The 20,524-nt window shown below is 41.3% G+C and overlaps 1 protein-coding gene across 1 annotated transcript; it reads left to right on the forward strand.

Annotated features, from left to right (window-relative positions):
• The first annotated feature begins 4,727 nt into the window (after positions 1-4,727).
• On the forward strand, positions 4,728-17,380 carry mknk2b (MAPK interacting serine/threonine kinase 2b). Its single transcript, XM_068589629.1, has 14 exons — positions 4,728-4,916; positions 5,408-5,626; positions 6,033-6,123; positions 6,353-6,454; positions 6,583-6,680; positions 9,121-9,200; positions 9,403-9,476; positions 9,639-9,743; positions 9,943-9,998; positions 10,216-10,311; positions 13,517-13,711; positions 13,814-13,978; positions 14,078-14,118; positions 14,230-17,380. The coding sequence occupies exons 2-14, from the start codon at positions 5,576-5,578 to the stop codon at positions 14,513-14,515; spliced, it is 1,440 nt and encodes a 479-aa protein (XP_068445730.1). The 5' UTR covers positions 4,728-4,916; positions 5,408-5,575; the 3' UTR covers positions 14,516-17,380.
• Positions 17,381-20,524: the final 3,144 nt, after the last annotated feature.

The raw sequence follows: 20,524 nt of genomic DNA on the forward strand, positions 1-20,524 counted from the left end.
TAACTTGCATGACATAATTGAATGATTGTCATGGAAGCTTTGATGTATTCATCAATTACTTTGCATACTTTGTATGCCCTTTTAAGCCATGATAATACACCAAAATGCATTTATTGATACCATTTTGTATATAAAAAATGAATCTGCAAATTAAGTTGTAAATAAGCCTGTCGAAAAAGAATTGGGATAGAAGTATAAAGTAGTATAAAATGGAAGTAGTGGGTCGCACAAGAACCTCACAATTGTACTTAAGTACACGTACATGTACTTAGTTACATCCCATCACTGTCAGTAAATTCACAATAATATTTGACATGTTAATGCAAATCTTAATAAACCAACATGATGTAACTATCAGCCCCAATAACATCCTCCGCTGAAATGACCTCATTGCCTACTGAAACCTGATCCTCTTACAGGATTGTCCCGCCTCTCAGAGGAGTCACTTCCTCCTCAGCTCCCCACTGTGGCCGACCTGCTCGTCCCGCTTGTCCGCCCTGCTGTGTTTTCCCCTTCTGGAATGTACCAGACTGCTCCAGAAGGGGTTGCAAGGCAAGAAGGAAAGTACTGGAAAGAGGCCAAGCACAAAGGGGAAGGACTTCAGGCTGCAGCCAATCAGATGGGAGCTTGTCCAACTCTGCCAGGGTTTACGCAGCGATGTCTGCCTGTTGTTTTGATGGTACGGTGTGATCGTTTGCATGTAGAGGCGAAGGGAGATAATGTGACTCAGCAAAATGTTGGAATGGACACACACACCCTTAACGGTTTCGAGCCTTGTTTTGTCAGTCGCCTGTTGTAAAGACACAGTATGAGAAGAAAGAGTCATCATGATTTTAGGGGCCCACTGATGAAGATGACACACAAAGGTGACAGTAACATGAGGAGTGATTCAAGAGAGAGTTAAGAGTTGCCCTCTTTTGATAAAGAATCATTCAAATAGTTTTCTTACGCGGAAATGCCAAACATTTGTCCATTAATTTGCTGCTTTTCTTGGTCAATGCAAACTAATTAAATGTGTCATCCACTGTCTGATGTCTAGCAGGACCAATCGCTTTATTGAGAAAGTAATAAGGAGATTAACAAACACTGCAGTGCTCCAATATAGGGCAATAAAATCAAAGTGTAACGTGATAAAAGCCCCTTCACTCCCTCTGTAGAGATAGTTTTACATGACATTTCCATCCTTGTAACTTTAGTTTCTATAAAGGAGTGAAACAGTGATGATGTATTACATGGAAACAACATTACAGCCCTGAGGTTCATAGGAATGACCAAACATCCCAGAATCAGCTTTACGTTTTTTTCCGTTGCTCTCAACATACTAACACAGAAATAGAAAAAAAGCAAGTACATTATGTACAAATATACATAGATATACACACGCAACAACGATGACAATTAAATGGCGGTAGGGCAAAAAGCTCCGCTGCGTGACTAGAAACAGAATTTAGTTTTTTTAAACCCTTCATTTCAAAATGCTATGTTATGTATGGTTATGTAACAAGAGCACGATGCAAATAAAAAGTAGGTCAAAAGGGTTTCCACAGCACAACTGGAACAAAGATGGAATAAAACAAAAGCTGTTAAGAAAATCCTTGGTAACTCTTTCTGTCTCTTTCAGGATCCTGGCTCCAGTTTGTTGTCTTTCTACTGTACCTAAAGCAAATATATTTTTACTAGTGTTTAAGTTTGAGTTTGTCATCCAGAACTACTCCAGGATACTTGTTTCAAAGAATTTAATTCGAGGACGGTTTCGTAGAATGTGTACGCTCAGCACCGCAGGGCTCTGCAACCAAGGGAATTATGCAATGTATCGTAACCAAAACAGTTGCCTGCTTGCAGCACACGTAGCTTCTCGGCCATTGAAAGTTTTGTTAGGACGTGCCAGACGTATGCATTTCATGAATACAATCGCAGTTAAGACAGCTTTCTCGTTCAGGTGCATGGGACGTGCTTTGCTCTGTACTGTTGACAATAGATATCCAGGAATGTTTTTACAAAACATCCGGCTGGTAAGGACGGAAGTTAATTCCTTCAACACATCAATCATAATAATTCCTAGTCGTTAACAAAACATTTTTGGTGCAGCTTATGACACGGTCATATAGCTGGAGGCTTTGCCTATTTATAGGAGGATGGCAGCATTTAGGGTTTATTATAATAATCTTAAACTAAAGGATTTGTACTTAACAGGCAGCTTCAGTATATCTGAGAGTATCACATATATATATATTCTCTAGCTCTCCATTAAACATGACGATTACAATGAGAGAACTATTTTAACACAAGACTTTATATTTGTTATGGCAGCACTATTATATCAAATGGAAATATTGTAACGTGCTCTTCTCGTTCATGATTTGGTATCTCAGGAACATTTGGGATCTCAGCTGTATGAGTTTAAAATAAAGTTGTATGCATTGGAACAATATTTGAATGCGTCGCATGAATTTATGCTGACTGGCCCAAAAGGTTTTGCATAGTGAAACATTTGCAGAGCAATTTTGATTTAAATCGCAGTGCAACTCACAAAAAGGGATACACCAACTACATGATAGTGCCATTCATTAAACACAGTGGAAATGAAGCAGATGTACAAATTCACCGTGACAGAAAACAGCAGCAGAATATATTGGTTGAACAAATGTATCTACATCTGCAGCTTTATCTGCACACGGCGTGAGGATATCATATGAGAATAACCTCTGAACGACAGAGCGTATCTCCTGATTAAGTAGCATTTACATCAGAAGGGAGGTGGTTGCCATCTGAAGTTATTTATGATGGCCTTTCCCTCTTCTTTTTGACCGATAGTCACACAGACCCGCCCCTTGCACTTCGACATGTGATCTTGTTTTCCTACTAAACCTATTCCAGCATGTGCTCCGAGCTGGGGATCGTCAGCCAACCACTTGCATAATGTTTGCTATCGTTGGGCTTATGTTTTAGGGGTAGAAGGTGAAAGGAGGAGGAGAGGCAGGAAGCCTCCAGTCACAAGACAGTTGAGTCCTGGAAAACAATCCATACATGGTTTTAACTTGAACACCTTGGATAAACACTACATCACTGATACACAGAGGAAGTCTGTGGACAGGGGATTATGTCCAGTGATAAATTGATAACAAAACAAATCAAAGAGAACATACTGTGCAGTTTGACAACAAAGCACATGATACAATAAAGTATTTACACTTCTTGGCATAAAATGCAACATGTAGTCATTTTGTAATCTGTATCTGGTCTTGATTAACGAGATTCTTGTAAAATAATCAACTTAATCATAAGAGATACAGGGTTTTGCCATCTCACGACTGTGCATTTGTCAAATTACCATCGGCTTTAATCTCTGAAAATACTGCATGGATTTGTCATGTGTGTGTGGTGATATTGCATGGGCATTTCACAATTAGCAGATGGGTGAAGAGAGCTCACATTTCTACATCATCAGAGTAGATTTCCTTCATTATCACAACCATGAGACAGCGTCTGAACAGCCTCCTGCTTTGTTAGCCTTGTAACACTTCACAAAAGGTTTGTGTGTGTGTGTGTGTGTGTGTGTGTGTGTGTGTGTGTGTGTGTGTGTGTGTGTGTGTGTGTGTGTGTGTGTGTGTGTGTGTGTTGGGCAAATAGACGTAATATCCGTCAAAGTCTGATGAAATTCAAATATTGGAGATTATTTTCTAGTTTCATCCAGTGGTGTAAACTAAAGTGAACTGAAGTACAGTTTTTAGGTACGTCATTATTGTCCCTTGTTCTTTTTACTTGTCTGCATGTATCCTACTGCTGTAGTTACTGATTATTTTGTATATATTTGTAGGTTTAACAAATGATCATCTAATAAAATCAGATGGTCATCAAACTACAGTAACACTACAAATGTAACCTTACTTCAAGAAGGCACAGCTAAAATGTTGCTTTCACATTAATCAGTACAATCCAGTATTATAGCATAACTGAAATTTGCTTTTAAAACTGGTACATTGTGTAGTTCAGTAACATTTATAGTGCAAGATTTTTACTTGTAGAGGCTTATTTTTTCCAGTACCTAAAACTGTGTGTGGTTTGTGTGTGATACTGAAATACTTTAACAGCTGAGGTCATGCCAATACTCCTGTCCAACACCCATCTGACCATAGCCATTCATCACATGGGCATAACAATTAAGTTTAAGGAGCTGCAAATGTACAATGTACCACGTCTTAGACAGATGGGCAGTGTGTGTCTGCTCATGCTCCTTGTGTAACTAGCTATATAGTTACCAAAGCACAAAACTGTTCATCATACGAGCTGAAGTTAACTTTAGCTCCTATGTAATGTGGCCTTGGCGTCCAGTGACAGCAGCGCAACGTTATTATAATTTTAAACTGGTGGATCTGGTCTGTCTGGGGTTGGTCTCTCGTGCTGACCGTGTTAAACAAGCTTTGTATTTTTTTATGTTAAAGCCCATGAACAAAACGGAGCTCACTTGGCTGCGTACCATTTCGTGTGTGTTACCATCTTTAGTTCCTATATTTACCGGTCAGATATTCACCCAAAGTCGATATTAAACTATTTAAATTACACACTTACATTAATTAATGTCTTATTCTACGACTTCTGTACCACCTCGAGCAGCTATTTATGCGTCTGACCTCAAGAAGTGGTAACATTGTTGCAGAAAAACGAAATGGGACCAAACCGCCGTATCCGTTTCCAGAAAGCACGTGACGCCTCCGCGCTGTTGACGCAGTCCTGCGGAGGGAGGAGACAAGGAGGAGCCAACAGGAGGGGAATAAAAACACCTCCGCCGTGGCTCGAGCACCATCTTCCACGCACTCACTATCAGGCTACCCCCTCCCCTCCACCGTCCCTTGCGGCTTGTGAAGCAGCGGGTCAAACAACGACGCCAACACTGGAGCTATAAAATTAACAACGGGGTGAGTACAACAACGGAAAAAAAAAGGAATAGCCACTTGTTTTAACCATTTTGACGTTGAACAGTTCTGACGTCACAGTAATAGCTTGATGGTCGTTAAAGAGACTGTAGCGGCCTCCCTGTCGTCATTGTGTCACTAAAAACAGCGTGGCTTTCCAATGCATTTTGCTTATTTTACCGCTACGTTTGTATAGTAATAAGTTGTGTGTGTGTCTCATCCTCCATATTTGGCTAATGTAACTAAACGGCTGTAACCGACTTAACGGTTAATAAACATGGCGCTGTAACGGCAGCTAGCTTGGTTAGCTATTGTTGCACCCTGATTTGTTTTGATCGCCTCGGAGAACATCAGTTTACGTCAGTCTGTCGTGGTCAAGTTAATTATGATAATCATTTATTTAAACGTGGTGAAACTGTGGTGCTTGTCTGTACCTTGGCATCCGGTATGTGGCTTGTAACGCTGCGGTGTGTGTCTGTGTGTTTTGTCCATAGGGCTCCCGTATAAAACGCCGCAGCAACCTGACCAGCGCAGTGTGATCACTTGCGACTCTCTCTGAAACGACTTTCTGTTTTGGAGAAGTGTAAATTGATTTTAACAAAAAAAAAGAACCCCTGCCGCCGCATATCCGCCAAAAAATATCAACCCAAATCGACGCAAATATGGTGCAAAATAAGGTCGCCGAAGTCACTGGATTCCATCGCTCTTTCAAGGTGAGTTTGAGATGGTTGAGGATGTAAAATGCAGACCTGCCACCATCGAGCCTTTTGGGAAGTCTCTATAATCAGAGCCCGTTTGTCAGCATGTAGGCGAGGACCTCGACTCGCTATATATAAACACATCTGTTGCTCTCCCACGCCTCATGGCTGACAAATATGCTGTGTGGCCTGGTTGCACGTTCAGTAATGAAGTCGTGAAAGTAATGAGACGTTAAGATGGGACTGCTGTTGGCCTTTACACTACTTAGACAATGCATCAAAAATTATTTTAGAAGTTTCCAACTCTCAGTTTAAGGATGTGAGATAACAAAAGCTTTTATCAGTTATGACTAACGATACGCTAAATATATCATTGATACGTTTCTAACTTTAACAAGCACATTTTTATGTCATTCTCTAGGGCCAAAATCCCTTTGAATCTGACGATTTCACCAAAAATGGATCCCATCTTATGGATTCGTCCTTTAATTTTGATTCCTCCTCAAGACATGGTGAGTATTTTTAACCTTAATCTTTTGTAATCTGTAACTGTCTTTTCTGTGAAGTTGGTCAATATATTTGACAAGGCTTTAGTTGCCAGAATTAATTGAGAATTATTGTGTTAACTTTGGACAACCTGATTTCCGTTTGCATTTTGTTTTCCTTTTGGTGCTTTTTTTCAGTTTATTTGGGTTGTTTTTTGTTAGCACATTAATGATATAGGTCCTTCTATTTTGACAGACATGTCCTCCAGCCAGCCTATCGACATCCCCGATGCCAAGAAGAGAAACAAGAAGAAAAAGCGTTGCAGGGCAACTGACAGTTTCTCTGGCCGATTCGAGGGTAAAAGCTTTTATTCCCAGTAGCGTTATGTAGGAAAACAACTCTTCATTAAACATTGTATCTTGCATATAGAGAGAATCTGCTCAATATAGTTGAGTATTTTCTTAACACCTGCAACTCTGTTACAGATGTCTACAGGCTGCATGAAGAGGTGCTAGGAGAGGGGGCTTATGCCAGAGTGCAGACATGCTTCAACCTCATCACCAACCAGGAGTATGCTGTCAAGGTAAAAGCAGACTCGCGCTGCATGACCGTTTTTGTATTTAAACACATTAGATTCCTGCAAGTCGGTGCGTCTGTCTCAAAAGTCTGTGAATGTCGTCGTTGCCACATAGCACTTGCCTGTTGTCTGTGAGGGGTACCATGGCTAGTGATGAGTATAGAGGCGTTACATTTCTGAGACCACGCATGGTTAAATTTGAGTGGAATAATGAAATGACTTTGTACATAAAGGAGCCCTGTGCCATTATAGGCGGTTGAATTGTTAAATGTAAGAGTACCCTGCGGGATGTGTCGTTGGGTCCATGGTTACTTTCATCTCTGGTCATTCTTCAGAAATCTTGTTGAAGAGAAGGATATTTCTTTTCATATTTTTTTTCTTCTTCCGCTTTCTAATGTGGATGTCTGCAGGCTCGTCTGTGTTGTGCCACGGCTGAACTCCTTTTTTTTCTGAGTGCAACACTAGCTGCTGTTACACACTTCCCCTGAATGTTTTTACAGATGGCCATCCAATCACAGAGCTGGCAGGGATACACCCACCCCTTTTTTTTCTTTTACTCCTATTGCCTACAGAGGACGCTCGTTGTGAGAACATAATGTACTGGTTACTGTGCCAAAACAAAACTCACAAAGAGCGGAAGGAGGGGCGCTGGGTGAGGGTTGTGACCCAGGGTGTTTACACTGCTTTGTTCTACTTCTCGCAGAGTAGGTTTTTGCATCCAAATCGGCTGTGGGGCTTGTGACTACAAAACTTGACTCTTAAGCAATTCCTTTTCTCTTCCTGCTTTCTACTTATTTATATATGTATATCTGCACGCATACATATGCTGCGCTTTTTGTTGTTTTTAAACAAAATGTGTTTCTTTGCTGAAACTGGCTTTCTTTCTGTAAATTATTGTCCATAACTCTCTAATCCTATACAAGGCATAACAACCAAGCATTTGGTTTTTAAACTTCTAAGTGATTTCAATTTTCCAGTTGAAGTCTGTTAAACTTTGCAAAGAGGTGTTGACGGGTCATGGCTGGTTCCCCATAGGGCAAGTGTCCATATCATGCCACTTAATATTTCAGAGGAGCACGCATTCTGTCATGAGGCTATGATCTGTTAGTGTTGTTTACCCTGGGATGGTTTTGTAGATCTCTTGGGGTTTTTCCATTTCTGGGGGAGGAGGCCAGGGGAACAGCAGTTATTGGAGGTCATTTAGAAGTCTGAGGGGCTACTGCCAGATGTCCTGTCTTTCCCCTCCCCCTCCAGACAGGAGTGCGTTGTATGTGTGGGCTTTCAACAAAAGCTTTAGCGCACCAAGGGTGAGCAGAAGGCGCACGCTCTATTTTGCCCACAAATCCATCTCCATAAAAGTATTATTTCCTAGCCCATGGTTGTTGATTTGAACATGCAGGCTGACTTAGTGGCGCCTTGTTTTGCAGCCAGTTGTTGATTCTGGTCTTTTTATCTGGATAAACAACCACAAAGCTAGTACTTTAATAACTGGCTACCCACGTATCACTTTGATGATGCCTGTGTCAGCTATATTTTGTAGTTGTTTTTTTTTTCTTTTTATCTGCATGTCATTATCAGCTGATTGGAGGGCTGTTTGTGCTGCTGACTCAGACTGGAACAGTGCAGAGGCTTTGGACTGCTCACGGGCCTCCTCTCTGTCTATTAATCCTGGACACACACATACACACACACAGCATCTCTGGCCCCACTGGGCTCCAATAGCAGCTGTAATCCAACTGCCAGGAAGAGAAGCATGCACAGCCTCCCAAGCGGACAATAACCAACTAGGGCTGGAAAATTCAGGCCTTTTTGCTTTGGTGTCAGCAGTCTATCTTTCTGTCTCTCTTGGTAGAGGCATCATGCAGCTGGTGGCCCCATGGTGGTTTAGCAAGGCAAAACAAAGTTATATTTAGGCATTGTTTTTTTTTTTGTTTATCATAAACGGTTTTGGATTAGCCTGAGATGTTTCAAAGAACACGCATGGCTCCTTAAGAGCACTTAAGATTTACATATGGCTCACACGTGAAGGGCTAAATATAGAGATGCCATAGCTTGTTGCAGTCTCATTCTGTTGTCTCGGCTTTGGCAGGCAGCACTGAAAGTAGGTTAAACTATCCTTACACTCACTGGGTTGACGTGAGTGGGTCTGCTCTTTATGTGCCAGCTAATGTAAGGCTTGCCTTAAACATGACTTTCCTCACTTCTTAAACACAATGTGACAAATGCATGGATATCAGTTATACTTGTTAATTAAAATAATAATTTGTGCACCAACAACTTGGTAAAAAAATCTTGGCTAACATGAATTGCAGTTAAAATGTACACCTCTCTTATAAACCTTTACATTTTTTTAGAATTGAGATGTTCCGGCTGCTGTGGAAAATATGGAAGTTAGACTCATTTGTTCAGTAAAATACATTTAAAGTAACCGAATGTTCTGTTGCAGATCATTGAGAAGAGACCGGGTCACAGCCGCAGCCGTGTCTTCCGCGAGGTTGAGATGCTCTACCAGTGCCAGGGCCACAGGTAATGTCTTTTTAATTATGACCAACTAAAGTAATGCCAACTGATAAAAGTATAGCGATGGTACCACAGATCGACTCTATTAGTGCTCATTATTTATTCGGTAGAAGCCCCTTAGTCTTTTTACTCCATAATGCATACATCAACTTAAATGCTCACTAGATGACTCTAACAGTGACTCACATCTTTCTTCTCTTTTCTGTAGCAATATCCTGGAGCTGGTGGAGTTCTTTGAAGAGGAAGACAAATTCTACCTTGTGTTTGAAAAGCTCAGAGGAGGTTTGTGACTTATAGCTGCTGCAGTGTGCCTGCAGATCTGTTTATTTATATCACAGTAATTCATGTGCACAATCTCTAGTCTGTGTGGAAAAGCATTAATTCTATGCTTTTCACTTGCAAATACAGCTAAGATGCTCACATTATTTTTTTTGCTCCCGTTAGGGTCGATCTTGGCACACATTCACAGGAGACGGCACTTCAGTGAGCAGGAAGCCAGTGTTGTTGTGCAGGACATTGCCAGCGCTCTAGATTTCCTGCATAACAAGGGTAAGGCCACTTGGGCAAAATGGCAAAAAATTGTATTGCCCCTCAAAATTATACCATAGTTACAGAACATTGTTATGTTCTTTCTTGTTCAGACGGACCATGGGATGCAAGGCCCCATTTGTTGACATTGGGGAAGAAAAAAAAACATGCTTGTTTTGAAACTGACTTCCCGGTCTTTTTTTTTTATTTTTTTTTTTAGGAATGGCACATAGAGACCTGAAACCTGAGAACATTCTCTGCAAGAGTGCAGACAAGGTGAATTTAACATAAACATGCTGGAGCCCAATTTGTTCAAAGGACATCTATTAATATGACTAAGTGTGATTATTCTGCTTTAAAAAGCTAATGATATGAACTGTGGTAAATGTCAGTACAAATCTCTGGCCCCGCAAGTAGTTGTTCTACATAACAATATTTGAATTTATCCAAATGTATTTTTAATTTACTAATACTAAACTCTTAACATTGTTAGATTTCCCCAGTCAAGATTTGTGACTTTGACCTGGGCAGTGGGATCAAGCTGAACAGTGACAGCTCGCCCATCTCCACCCCTGAGCTCCTGACTCCTGTAAGTCCACCTGCATATTGTGCTTGTTTTGTTTGCCAACAGTTGCAGCACTTGTATAAAAGGAAATGGAATACCCACAATGTACGAGTACAGCTCAGACTGTAGATCCGGGTTGTACAATCATGCCGTTATCAAGTCCGACTGGCTGCTTGCCTATTGGACACTCTTCAGTTGTGTTAATAGCAGGCAGCTCACTGATTGGGAGAAGGTAAATGTTGTGTTGGGAGGTTAAGATAGTTCAGTGTTGGGCACTTTATCTAAAAGATGATAGATTGCCTCCTGAGTGGCGCCTCCAATCTGACAGCTTTTACCTTATTAACTTGCCTCCCTTATCATGCTATATATCTGCAACACTTGGATGCATATCTCTAAGTTACATGTCAGCATCCTCTTGCTTATCAGTTGCAAATATTGAGGCCCATGAGTTTAGGGGTTATGATTGTTTAGCTCTTCTGCTGTCGTCACAAAGCAAACGCCGCCCAGAAAAATTAGACCCTTGCAATGTCGGAGTGGTGAAGTTGAACTGGCAATGTTTCTATGAGTCAACACACTCGCACTGTCTGCTGGCTGTCTGGGGGTGGGAGTGGTGATAGATGGACCAGAGCAGGTGAGGGATCGTAGTTTAGCCTGCAGGAATGTATGGGTGGGTTAGGGGGTTTTCTACATTGGTAACTTCAGCTTCTTTTAGCAGAACTAATAGAGCCCATGGACTATTTGATGGGGGGGATAGTTTGAAGTCTCATGGGTTCAGTCGACAGACTTTGATGTTGGGTCTGAATGATCTCTGTGTTTAGTGCAGTTGGTACAATCTATTTATGAGGATTACTTCGTTACTATTTCATGCTGAAGTTTTGTTAAACATACCACAAAACTTTCAGTGAAAGAAAAGTTGATGCCTGAGGACCGAGCATAATGGAATACCCCTGAAGGCTGCAGGGAACACATTGTGACTCGTACAAGGCCATGTCCTGTGGTATGAAGTTGCTACAAAACCAAAACACCCAACTCTTATTCATTTCCTTTTTTTCTCTCTCTGTGGCTTGAGAGAGAAAAACATCCACCCTCTCTTTCTGCTTAGTCTCCACCCAGTGGCCCCAACCACGCTTGTGCTTGTCTGCGCTTTCTTTATGCTCTTTATACAAAGGCATGTTCTAGAAATGTTAGTCTTTCCCCCTATACCTAGCAACTGGGATTTTATTGGCTAGACCAGTGGGAGGGGGAGGGTAGCTGGGCGGGCCTAATGCTAGTCTGCTCATGCGCTGTGGCTTGTTTTCTCTGCCCCGATCACAGGAACAATGTCATCTGATTTTCATCTCTCGATTGCCCCACTCCGCTGCCCACATTCCTACAGTTGCTGTTGCACAACATGGCTTGCTTTTCCATGTGTTTATGTTCCTGAGCCAAGTGAATGTGTTGAATCGACTATCTAGTGGCTGTTTTTAAAACAGAGAGGTTTACTGTGGATATGTGCTGTCTAGGATTCTGGAAAGAAAAGAGGGCCCTTTCAAGGAAAATTATTTTAGTTTCCTGGGAACTTTCAAGTAACTACCGGTTTGCTCGCCATGAACTAAATCTCAACGCATAAAATGCCCACGCTCATGTGCAGCGGTTGGGAACTGGGCTGACTTGCAACACGCAGAAACTACACACACACTGCTTGGACAGTTAAAAGAAATTAAGGGATTGCCTCGCATCACAGATTTAGATGCAGCTGCACATGAAGCTTACAGGAAGAAGCCCTGTTCCGTCGTCATCAGATAATCCTGTAGTTTACAAACAGCAGAGGCGTGTGGTGTCAGTATGGCCTGACTAGTCACATGGTTTTAGGAAAGCCCCAGGTTGCAATGCCAACAAATCCTGTAGCCGTCTATCTGCATGAACGTTTAAGGATGCAAGTTTAGACCGTGTTATCACAGGAAGGACGCATGGTAGATTACTGTTATTGCCCCCACTTCACTGCTTATTACTGGCAGTGCTGGACTGGCTATCTTTACCTTGACTTGTCTGATTCATTTGGATGGCTTTGAAACAAGATTAGCCTCGATTGCGTTTTTTTTGTTTGTCTTTGTTCGGCATAGCTATTGCGTTGCCTTTTAGTTGTGGGGCACCTTGGTAGACAAACATATTCTCTTGTGCCTGTTTTTTTTTTTATTTCTGTGGCAGCTGCATTTGACCTAAATCCTGGGGTCTTGTCTGTGGGGGCAGTCGCCCCAGACATGATGATGATGTTGATGGAAACGTGGGGGTTGGGTTCTCTCCAACAGAAGCAGCTTTGTCTGAAATGAGATTCCTGTGCAGCACATTTCATTACATAAGGGTCCAGAGAGGTGTAGGAGCAGCTGGGATATGGTCCTAGGACACAATAGACGCCTGCTCAATGTAAACTTGCTCTCCCACAGATGGAAGGAAGGGTACAGGCCAGGATGCAAGCCTCTACTTTTTAAAAATACCGGACTAACTGGTTCTCAGAATCGGACACAGTAGTTGTCTATATTTAGGACATCCTCTAGAAACCTCAAAGAATCCAAACTCATGACATTTTCATATGTATATAAAAGCTATTGTTTATGGAGGTAGATGCTTGATATAGGGCAACAACGAGAGTTGCATCCTGTTCCTGTTCTTAAAGTATTAAACGGCATTTGGTGTTTGTCTCTTAAGTTACGTAACAGACGAGGGCTCAGCCCAGTCGCTGGCTCTGCAGGACAACCAATCCTCTTTTCCCTGCTCAGGGTTTGGCCTAATTTCTTTCTTAGCTACATAACAAGGTACAGTCAGTGCTGAGCCAACCCTTGCCCTCAGCGTAGTCTGCCTGGTTTGTGAACAGCTGGATGGTCAAAGCAGTGAGTCACTGCTGCTGCCGGTGCACACCAACCTGCTTCCTTATAGTGTAGCCCTCCCCCTCTACCCTTAATATATAATTGTACACGATGTTCCTACTTGGGTTCCCTTTAACGCATTAAGAAAAGCTGTTTAGCAAAATGTTAAATGTATCCATTACTGCACATGAGCATGTGACTGTCACATAGGCTGCCCCCCACGCTCCTCCCACCATACAGCCCAAGAGAAATCACTAAGCTTTGACACTTGCAACCACGAGGCATCAGCTGAATGAAAGAATGTGGGCCCCTGCGATAGTTGCAGCGTTGTACTTTCCGTCATCCCTGGGGCTAATAAACTTGTCTGTTTGTTTTTGCTTTCACAGTGCGGCTCAGCAGAGTACATGGCGCCGGAGGTGGTTGAGGCCTTCAGTGAGGAGGCCACAATTTACGACAAGCGCTGTGACCTGTGGAGCCTTGGCGTCATCCTCTACATCATGCTGAGTGGCTATCCACCCTTTGTGGGCCGCTGTGGAGGCGGCTGTGGCTGGGAATTAGGGGAGCCCTGCCACACCTGCCAGGTAAGAATTTAACACAATAATTCAAGCCCTTCAGTTTTTTTTCTCTGTCCTTTTAACAACAGGTTAAAGTAACTAGTGCATGTTTTTAATGTCCGTTTCTAGAACACCCTGTTTGAGAGTATCCAGGAAGGAAAATACGAGTTTCCAGAGAAAGACTGGGCTCACATCTCCTCAAGTGCCAAAGACCTAATATCCAAACTTCTGGTTCGGGATGCCAAAAACCGCATGAGTGCCAGCCAGGTGCTGCAGCACATCTGGGTCCAGGGGGTAAGTCAAAAATCATCTTCTGCATGTCTTTTACAGACACTTCATGTTTCGGGTTAGTAAGTACTGAGGTTTTTTTAACTCAAGTTTGCTTTTATTCAGGGTGCATCTGACACTTTACCAACATCCATCCTGCATCAAAGGTGAGAACTTTAGTTACAGCTGGAACACACTGTATTCCTTTTGTATACTTGACCTAAAATATATTTGACCTTGTAATTTGATAACAATTTGTGTGTCTGATCTCCCATTAGAACCAGCCATGCCAGGGATCTGACGTTCTTCGCGGACAAGGCCATGGCTGTGAACCGGCAGCTGGCCGAACAAGATGACATTGAAGACCAGCAGCAGCAGGAAGTCCCGTTTGTCGTCAACGCTACTGGCTCCTCCGTGCGCCTCTCCCTTCTTTCCAACTCCAAGCTGGCCAAGCGCAGGCAGCAAATCAGCCGGCAAAACAGCCAGCTCAAGGGAGGGCCCGTCTCTGCTGCAGAGCTTCGGCAGCTCTTGGCCCCCCTCGTTATCGTGGGAGACTGTGCCTGAAATTGTGAATCGTGACCTCCGACCTTCCGTTAAGATTGAAGTCCAAATCTAGGACTACCCCCTACCCTGTCCCCCCTTCGAGACTCTTTCTCCCCAATCCTGGCCCCCCTCTCTCACTCGAGCTGGCCTTGGTTCCTCTGCCATTCGGGCTCTCTTGCCTCGTTGTAAAGGGAGATGCTGCTTGCAGCCCTTTTCTCTAAATGCCTTCTGCCCTTCTGCAGCACTTCTGAAGCACATCAGCCCAAGGCCTGCATATAGCAAACACACATGTGCATGTCAAGGTTGGGGAGGAGGGCCAGTTTTTGATTTTGGAGAGAGATGTTTTGCAACACATGTTCGTTTGTTTTTTTTGTTTTTTTTTTCCTCATAAAACTCAGTTTAGAAGAAAGCAGAACACTTATCTTCTAAAATAAGCTCAGACACCAAAGGACAACCTGTTGTTGCTGCTCCCACGTTACAACTGGATCCACTGTGAATTAAGTTATCTGGAATGTTTTCTTTGCCTGTATGTGCATGCAATGGCCCATCTGCACATAGGTACAAGCTTATGCAATATGCCAGGATGACGGCTATTCCTGTCTAAAGGGATTCAGTATAAGGAGTTGGGAGGGCTGTAAGCCAATGCTGTCCGTGCCTGGTGCGGTCCATTTAATATGGCTGGGGACTTCAAAGCTTTTTGTTTCCATTTAAGATAAATTCCTCAACCCTGAGCCTCTTCCGGATATAATTGAGATAAACACACGCACTCATCTAGCTTGGTGACCACGCACTTAAATGCTCCGAGAGCAAAGAATGTCTGCGCCCGGCCAGCCATGACCTACTGTTGCACCCATTTATACAGTGTATCACGTGAACATGTATATGCCAAATTATCTGTGGCTAAATCTTTCGGTGTTTGAGACCATCAGTCAAGTTCAATGGTATTGAATTAAAGCTATTTTACTTGTGTTATGATGCATGGCCACCCCCAAAACTAGACTTCCGAGCTAGCTCTGAAGTGTGTTCGGTATGTTGTATGCAAGTTTAATGTTAAATGGCGAGGCAAGTGAAATTGGGTCTGTTACTTTCATTGTAAAGAATTCATGAAATGTCTCCCCATGCCAAAACCAGAACTTTTTTTTTTTTTTTCAAATTTTGTTTCTACAAATCGATTAATTAGATTTAACCTTAACTATTTTGACAGTAAAGGTTGAAACTCCTTTCAGGGGTTTGAAAAGGCAATTTTGGCCACGATGGACCCACGTGTCGTTTCATTATTTCCCCCCCAAAGATTCAGCAATTTGTTTTTGAGACTTTTCAAAATATTAAATTCTCATTACAAAATAAGCAGTTGAGATTTTTTGAAAAAGAAACTTTAAAATAAAAGGAAAAACATTCCACAAAAAGAAACTAGAAAAAGTCTTCCACAGACGTAGCTGTATTAAGTTTACTTTATTTTTCAGGTTTGAAAACTCCATGTCATTGTGCCACACTGATTCTTTTTATTTTCTCCTTTTTTTTGTATGGCTGTTAATAAGCTCTTATTTTCTATACTTTTTTTTTCATGCAGGTGCTGTTTAGTTCAGGTGAAACACCGGATGTTTTCCTTGTTTTGTGTTTTTAAACATTCTGACTGTGGCGTATGAGGTGATGTGGAAAGAGTTTGTTTAGTTGATCTGGAGCGTTCTGCCCAGTGAAGGCAAGTTTTTAAGTTCTCTTTTTTTTATGTGCAAGAGTTGGCAATCTTTTATTTTAACTTTTAAATTCAGATTAAGTTAAAGCTCATTCTGTAGACAGGAAATGGACAGATGATGAGGTCACACCACACTGCAGCCATTTCACCAAAGAGGGTTTAAGTCACAACATTGAACATGTTGTCATCACCGAGCAGTGAGAGGTGGGCACTTCTGATTGTCCATGTCCTGTTGCCGGCAATGCAGCGACGGTACTCTGGAAATTGCTCTCTTGGTGTCATTATGCTGATAAAGGACACTGTAATAGTTCTAAAAAAAAAAAAAAACCTTTCTACAGATGCATCGTTATGGGGGTTTTATGTCTTATAATAAGACTTACTTGAATTTGTGTATGCAGCCGTTTCTTTTCCATTTGGGGAAACCGCTTTGCTTTCGGTAATCTCAAAGCATTAAGCTGATGATCAAGGCAATTTTGGGGTTTTGAAAATACCTATACAGTTCAGTGTTCTGCCTTTTCTCCCTGTTGAGCATCAAATGAGTGAGTCCCTACTTTTTTTTTTTTTCCTTTTTTTTTAAATGGGGTTGGATACTCAAATGCACAGATTTTGGCCATACTCTTTAATATCCTGAATGGTATCAGAGTTTCCTTGGTCATGACCATTTCTACTTTTGTCAAATGGCAGTAGCTTTTTGGACTGCCTTTTATGGGAGAGAGACAATGGGACAAAGCTATCCTTGAACCTCACAATTTTTATATTGTACGGAAGTGTTAAAATCCAGTCATTCAAATGGACAGTCCATCGTCAACCTCCCCATGATTTGAATGTAGCCCACAGGCAAAAGCATTTCCAATCCAGCAACATTGATCAAATGTTTTCTAAGTGGTTCATTTCATGAACATGGTGTGGGGGTCATTGTGTCTACGCTGATTCAGTCCTTAATTCTCTATTTTTAAATGAGGAATGGCGATTTTAGCACTTGTCTGAATCACCCCAAGCCTCATTGTCTTCATGGGAAGAAATTTAAAACAAATACATCCTTTAAATACAAATATTTTTGATTTTTAAAATAAGCACTTTACTGTACCATGTGAATGATTGCAGTTCACTCAAAGGTAACCTGACAGTTGCAGAATTTTGTATTGTTTTTCTAAAAAAAAAAAGAAAAATGCAATAAAATGCTTTGAACTACACTTGTCTGCGTGTTGTCTTTTAAAGGGCTGAAGTGTGAACTTTCTCTCCGGGAGCTCTAGTTTCATATTAACCAGCTGTCTTATCTATTGGCCAAGGTTGAGGCCGGTTCATGTGATTCGGTGCTGTAAATCCCCTAATGAGTAACACCACCTCATATCTGCACCATGTCCTTGGCTATTGGGAAATAGAGGGAGGGGGGGGGGGGGCTGTTCACAGCTGCACAGGCCTGAGCTGACAAGACTGATGCAACCTGCTGCAAGAGCTGCAGCTCCTGTGGGCCACCGCACGACTGCCTGGAAATACATGACTTCTGCTGAACTCGCTAAATTACAGTGTGTCGTTGCGACACCGTTTGATGTCAGGATTTGCTTTCCTGTGGTTAAAAAAAACAAACTGCGTTCTCAACTAAAATGCCTGAAATATTGCTGATCTTTTATGTAGATGAAGTGTTTGTGTAAGTGAGTGAGCAATGAAAAGATACAAAAACAACCAGGAGACCAATTCTTTTAGTTTTATAAATTCATCTTTTAGTCTATTCAATCTCAAACAAACCAAGTCCACTCACATATGCATTTCAAATACATGACAATATAGCAAATCCTCAGTGTAGCAGCAACTTGCATAGTTAGCATTTACATGTGATTAAAATATGTATATAAATAAGTATTTTACCACAATAAACATTGATATTTTAAGTGTTATTACCATTACATTTTTATTTGCTGCTAGACAAAAAACAGCCAGTCTATTGCATAACTTCTATTTCAATATTGCAAACATCACAAGGCAGCAGAAAATTAAATGATGCAACTCCAGAGGATTTTCTGTACAACCGCCAGAGGACATGCGTGATGGAGAAGTAACTTCACAAGAGTTTGTCTCCCTCCAGTGGAGACTTCTCACAGCTGCACCACACTGCAAAGAGTACGTTGAAAATATATGCTTTGGTTTTAATTCAGTATTTTATGAAGATAACGTTAATCTGACCATCACCAAGACTTATAACAAGAATTTTAAGTTCCGTTTGAATACACCAACAAGTGCATAAAGGAGGAACAGATCAACCTTGTGAGAGCCACATCATAAGATTAAAAGTCATGAGATTCAAATCTTAGATCTGAAAACAGTCATGTAAATTGTATTTAAGCACTGTATGAAGAAAGTGAATTTAAAAAAAATGGGGATTTTCTGACTCCATTTGCCATTCAAAAATCAAAATCATACTTTCATAATTTGGTACATATTGTGATGCAATTAATGTTTCTCAATGTTAAACTCTGTTGATCTCCTTTTTCATTTGTCACTGATGTTGAAAAAGTGCAAAACAAAATAAGTTAATTATATTATCATGTGATGTACTGATAGGGATACTGTTAAAGAAAAAAAATCACAACAGGAAAAGTAAAGTACTTTAATTTCTGTCTTGATTTTAGTTACATATGACCAAATGTTTCAGGAGTAGTATAACAGGAGGCTTTGGTCAACATGTACCAAAGCCTCAAGTAGAGAAGCCAGTGTGCATTTACAGTCTCAGTGGTAGGTTTAACATGTTTCTTGGGGAAATTAATAAATTTCTGTAATGCCACATCTCAAATGACACGAACAGTGAAGTAATTAAGCGTTGCAGTTACCTGGTTTTTCTTTTCATCTCATCTTTTCACAAGGTCAATACTCCAAACAGTTACGCCAGAGAGGACCAGTAAAGTGTTGATGCACTGAGGCTGCCAACATGCCAGCAGCAGGATCTCCTTACAGCAGCAGGGAGGACACAGGTGTCACTAACGATGACTCCTTCTAGTCCAGCATGCCGGCCTGAAGGAGCTTTCATTCAATCACTCACACCTGGGCCAATCATGGTGTCACTGATTGCAGCACACCTGAGAGTCATGACGATCAGGACCGGGATCACATGGTCTGTCCGTCATGCACAAAAAGCCTGAGCATGAGCTCGGATGAAGTTTGACACTCAAGCTGGAGGTAGGTATTGTGCAGCATTAGGAAACAGTTGTAGAGTTGTTGCTGTTTTTTTAGTAACTCTTAAGGACATCAACAAAGGAGTTAAAGAACAACGGAGATACATTTTATTGAATGGTAAATTACAAGTGGTAAAGTTTTAATTATTTTCCCTATTAAGTATGTGTTTACTGAAGGCTGGATATTTCCAGATTTGCTTATTTCAAGTCCAAACATTTAACTATATGAGCTAATGTGTTAATTTCACAGATGGAAGCTTTGATTTTTACAGATTAAACTGCTTAGTTTTAAATCTTTGGAATTAATTTGCCGCTGTATTTTGTCTCCGTATTTAGAGTTGAAAGAAACCCTTTTTCTTGTGTTAAAATTCTCAGCAATCAAAGGCAAGTTTCCAAAAGTGTAACATGTATTTCTTATTTTTAGACTTGGACCTTTTTCCCACCAGATGTTTTAACTTGTAAGTGTGACTCTTTTATTTTATTGCCATTACTATTTTTGTTAACGTTTTGCCAGCTCTCCACCATGATTTGTCAGTTTCTCTACATGTTTGCGTCAAATGCTCTAATCTGTATTTAATGGCTACATGAAATGTAGCATTTGATGCTGTCTCCATGAATTCTTCTCAGGCTGCACATTTTCCACCATCACCATGCTGGTTTACTTGCTGAGCAACAGTTAAAAATTACCCAGCTGGACAGAGTTACAGGGATATTAATGTCCTTTTGTAAATAAAGACCTTTAACGTGGGCCTCCCTTGAGTAGCATGCAGTCTCTGTAATGTTAATAAACACACGTTGTTTTTCCTTCTGACATGTCGAAGATGTTTGCTGTGACGAATGTCCGGGCCTCTTGTCAGACCGAGTGTATCCTCAACACCAACCCCTTCAACAGATTCTTGTGAAATAAAAATGTTGAAAATGTGTCCTTATTTGGCAAAGCTGACTGAGCCTTGACTCTTTAGGAACACAATGTTTCACAATGTAATGCCCTCCTGGCAATGAGAGTACTGAGCTAATGGTTAGTGGAGGTTCAACAAGGGGATAACTGAATAAACTGAAGGCATATCAATCTTTAGGGATTAACTATGAACCTAATTATTTGTTTGAAAGTATCACTGTTACATTTCTTTAGCTAACTATTAGGTGGCTCGTATCTACTTTAGTCGACTT

Source organism: Clinocottus analis, unplaced genomic scaffold (assembly GCF_023055335.1).
Source record: "Clinocottus analis isolate CAN_PGR_092001 unplaced genomic scaffold, fCliAna1.0.p SCAF_23, whole genome shotgun sequence".
Classification (NCBI taxonomy): Eukaryota; Metazoa; Chordata; class Actinopteri; order Perciformes; family Cottidae; genus Clinocottus; species Clinocottus analis.

Coding starts and splice junctions, on each gene's coding strand:
- mknk2b (XM_068589629.1), top strand. CDS start 5,576: ATGGTGCAAAATAAGGTCGCCGAAGTCACTGGATTCCATCGCTCTTTC. Junction 6,681..9,120: donor ACCAGGAGTATGCTGTCAAG/GTAAAAGCAGAC, acceptor GTTCTGTTGCAG/ATCATTGAGAAGAGACCGGG. Junction 13,979..14,077: donor AGCACATCTGGGTCCAGGGG/GTAAGTCAAAAA, acceptor GCTTTTATTCAG/GGTGCATCTGACACTTTACC.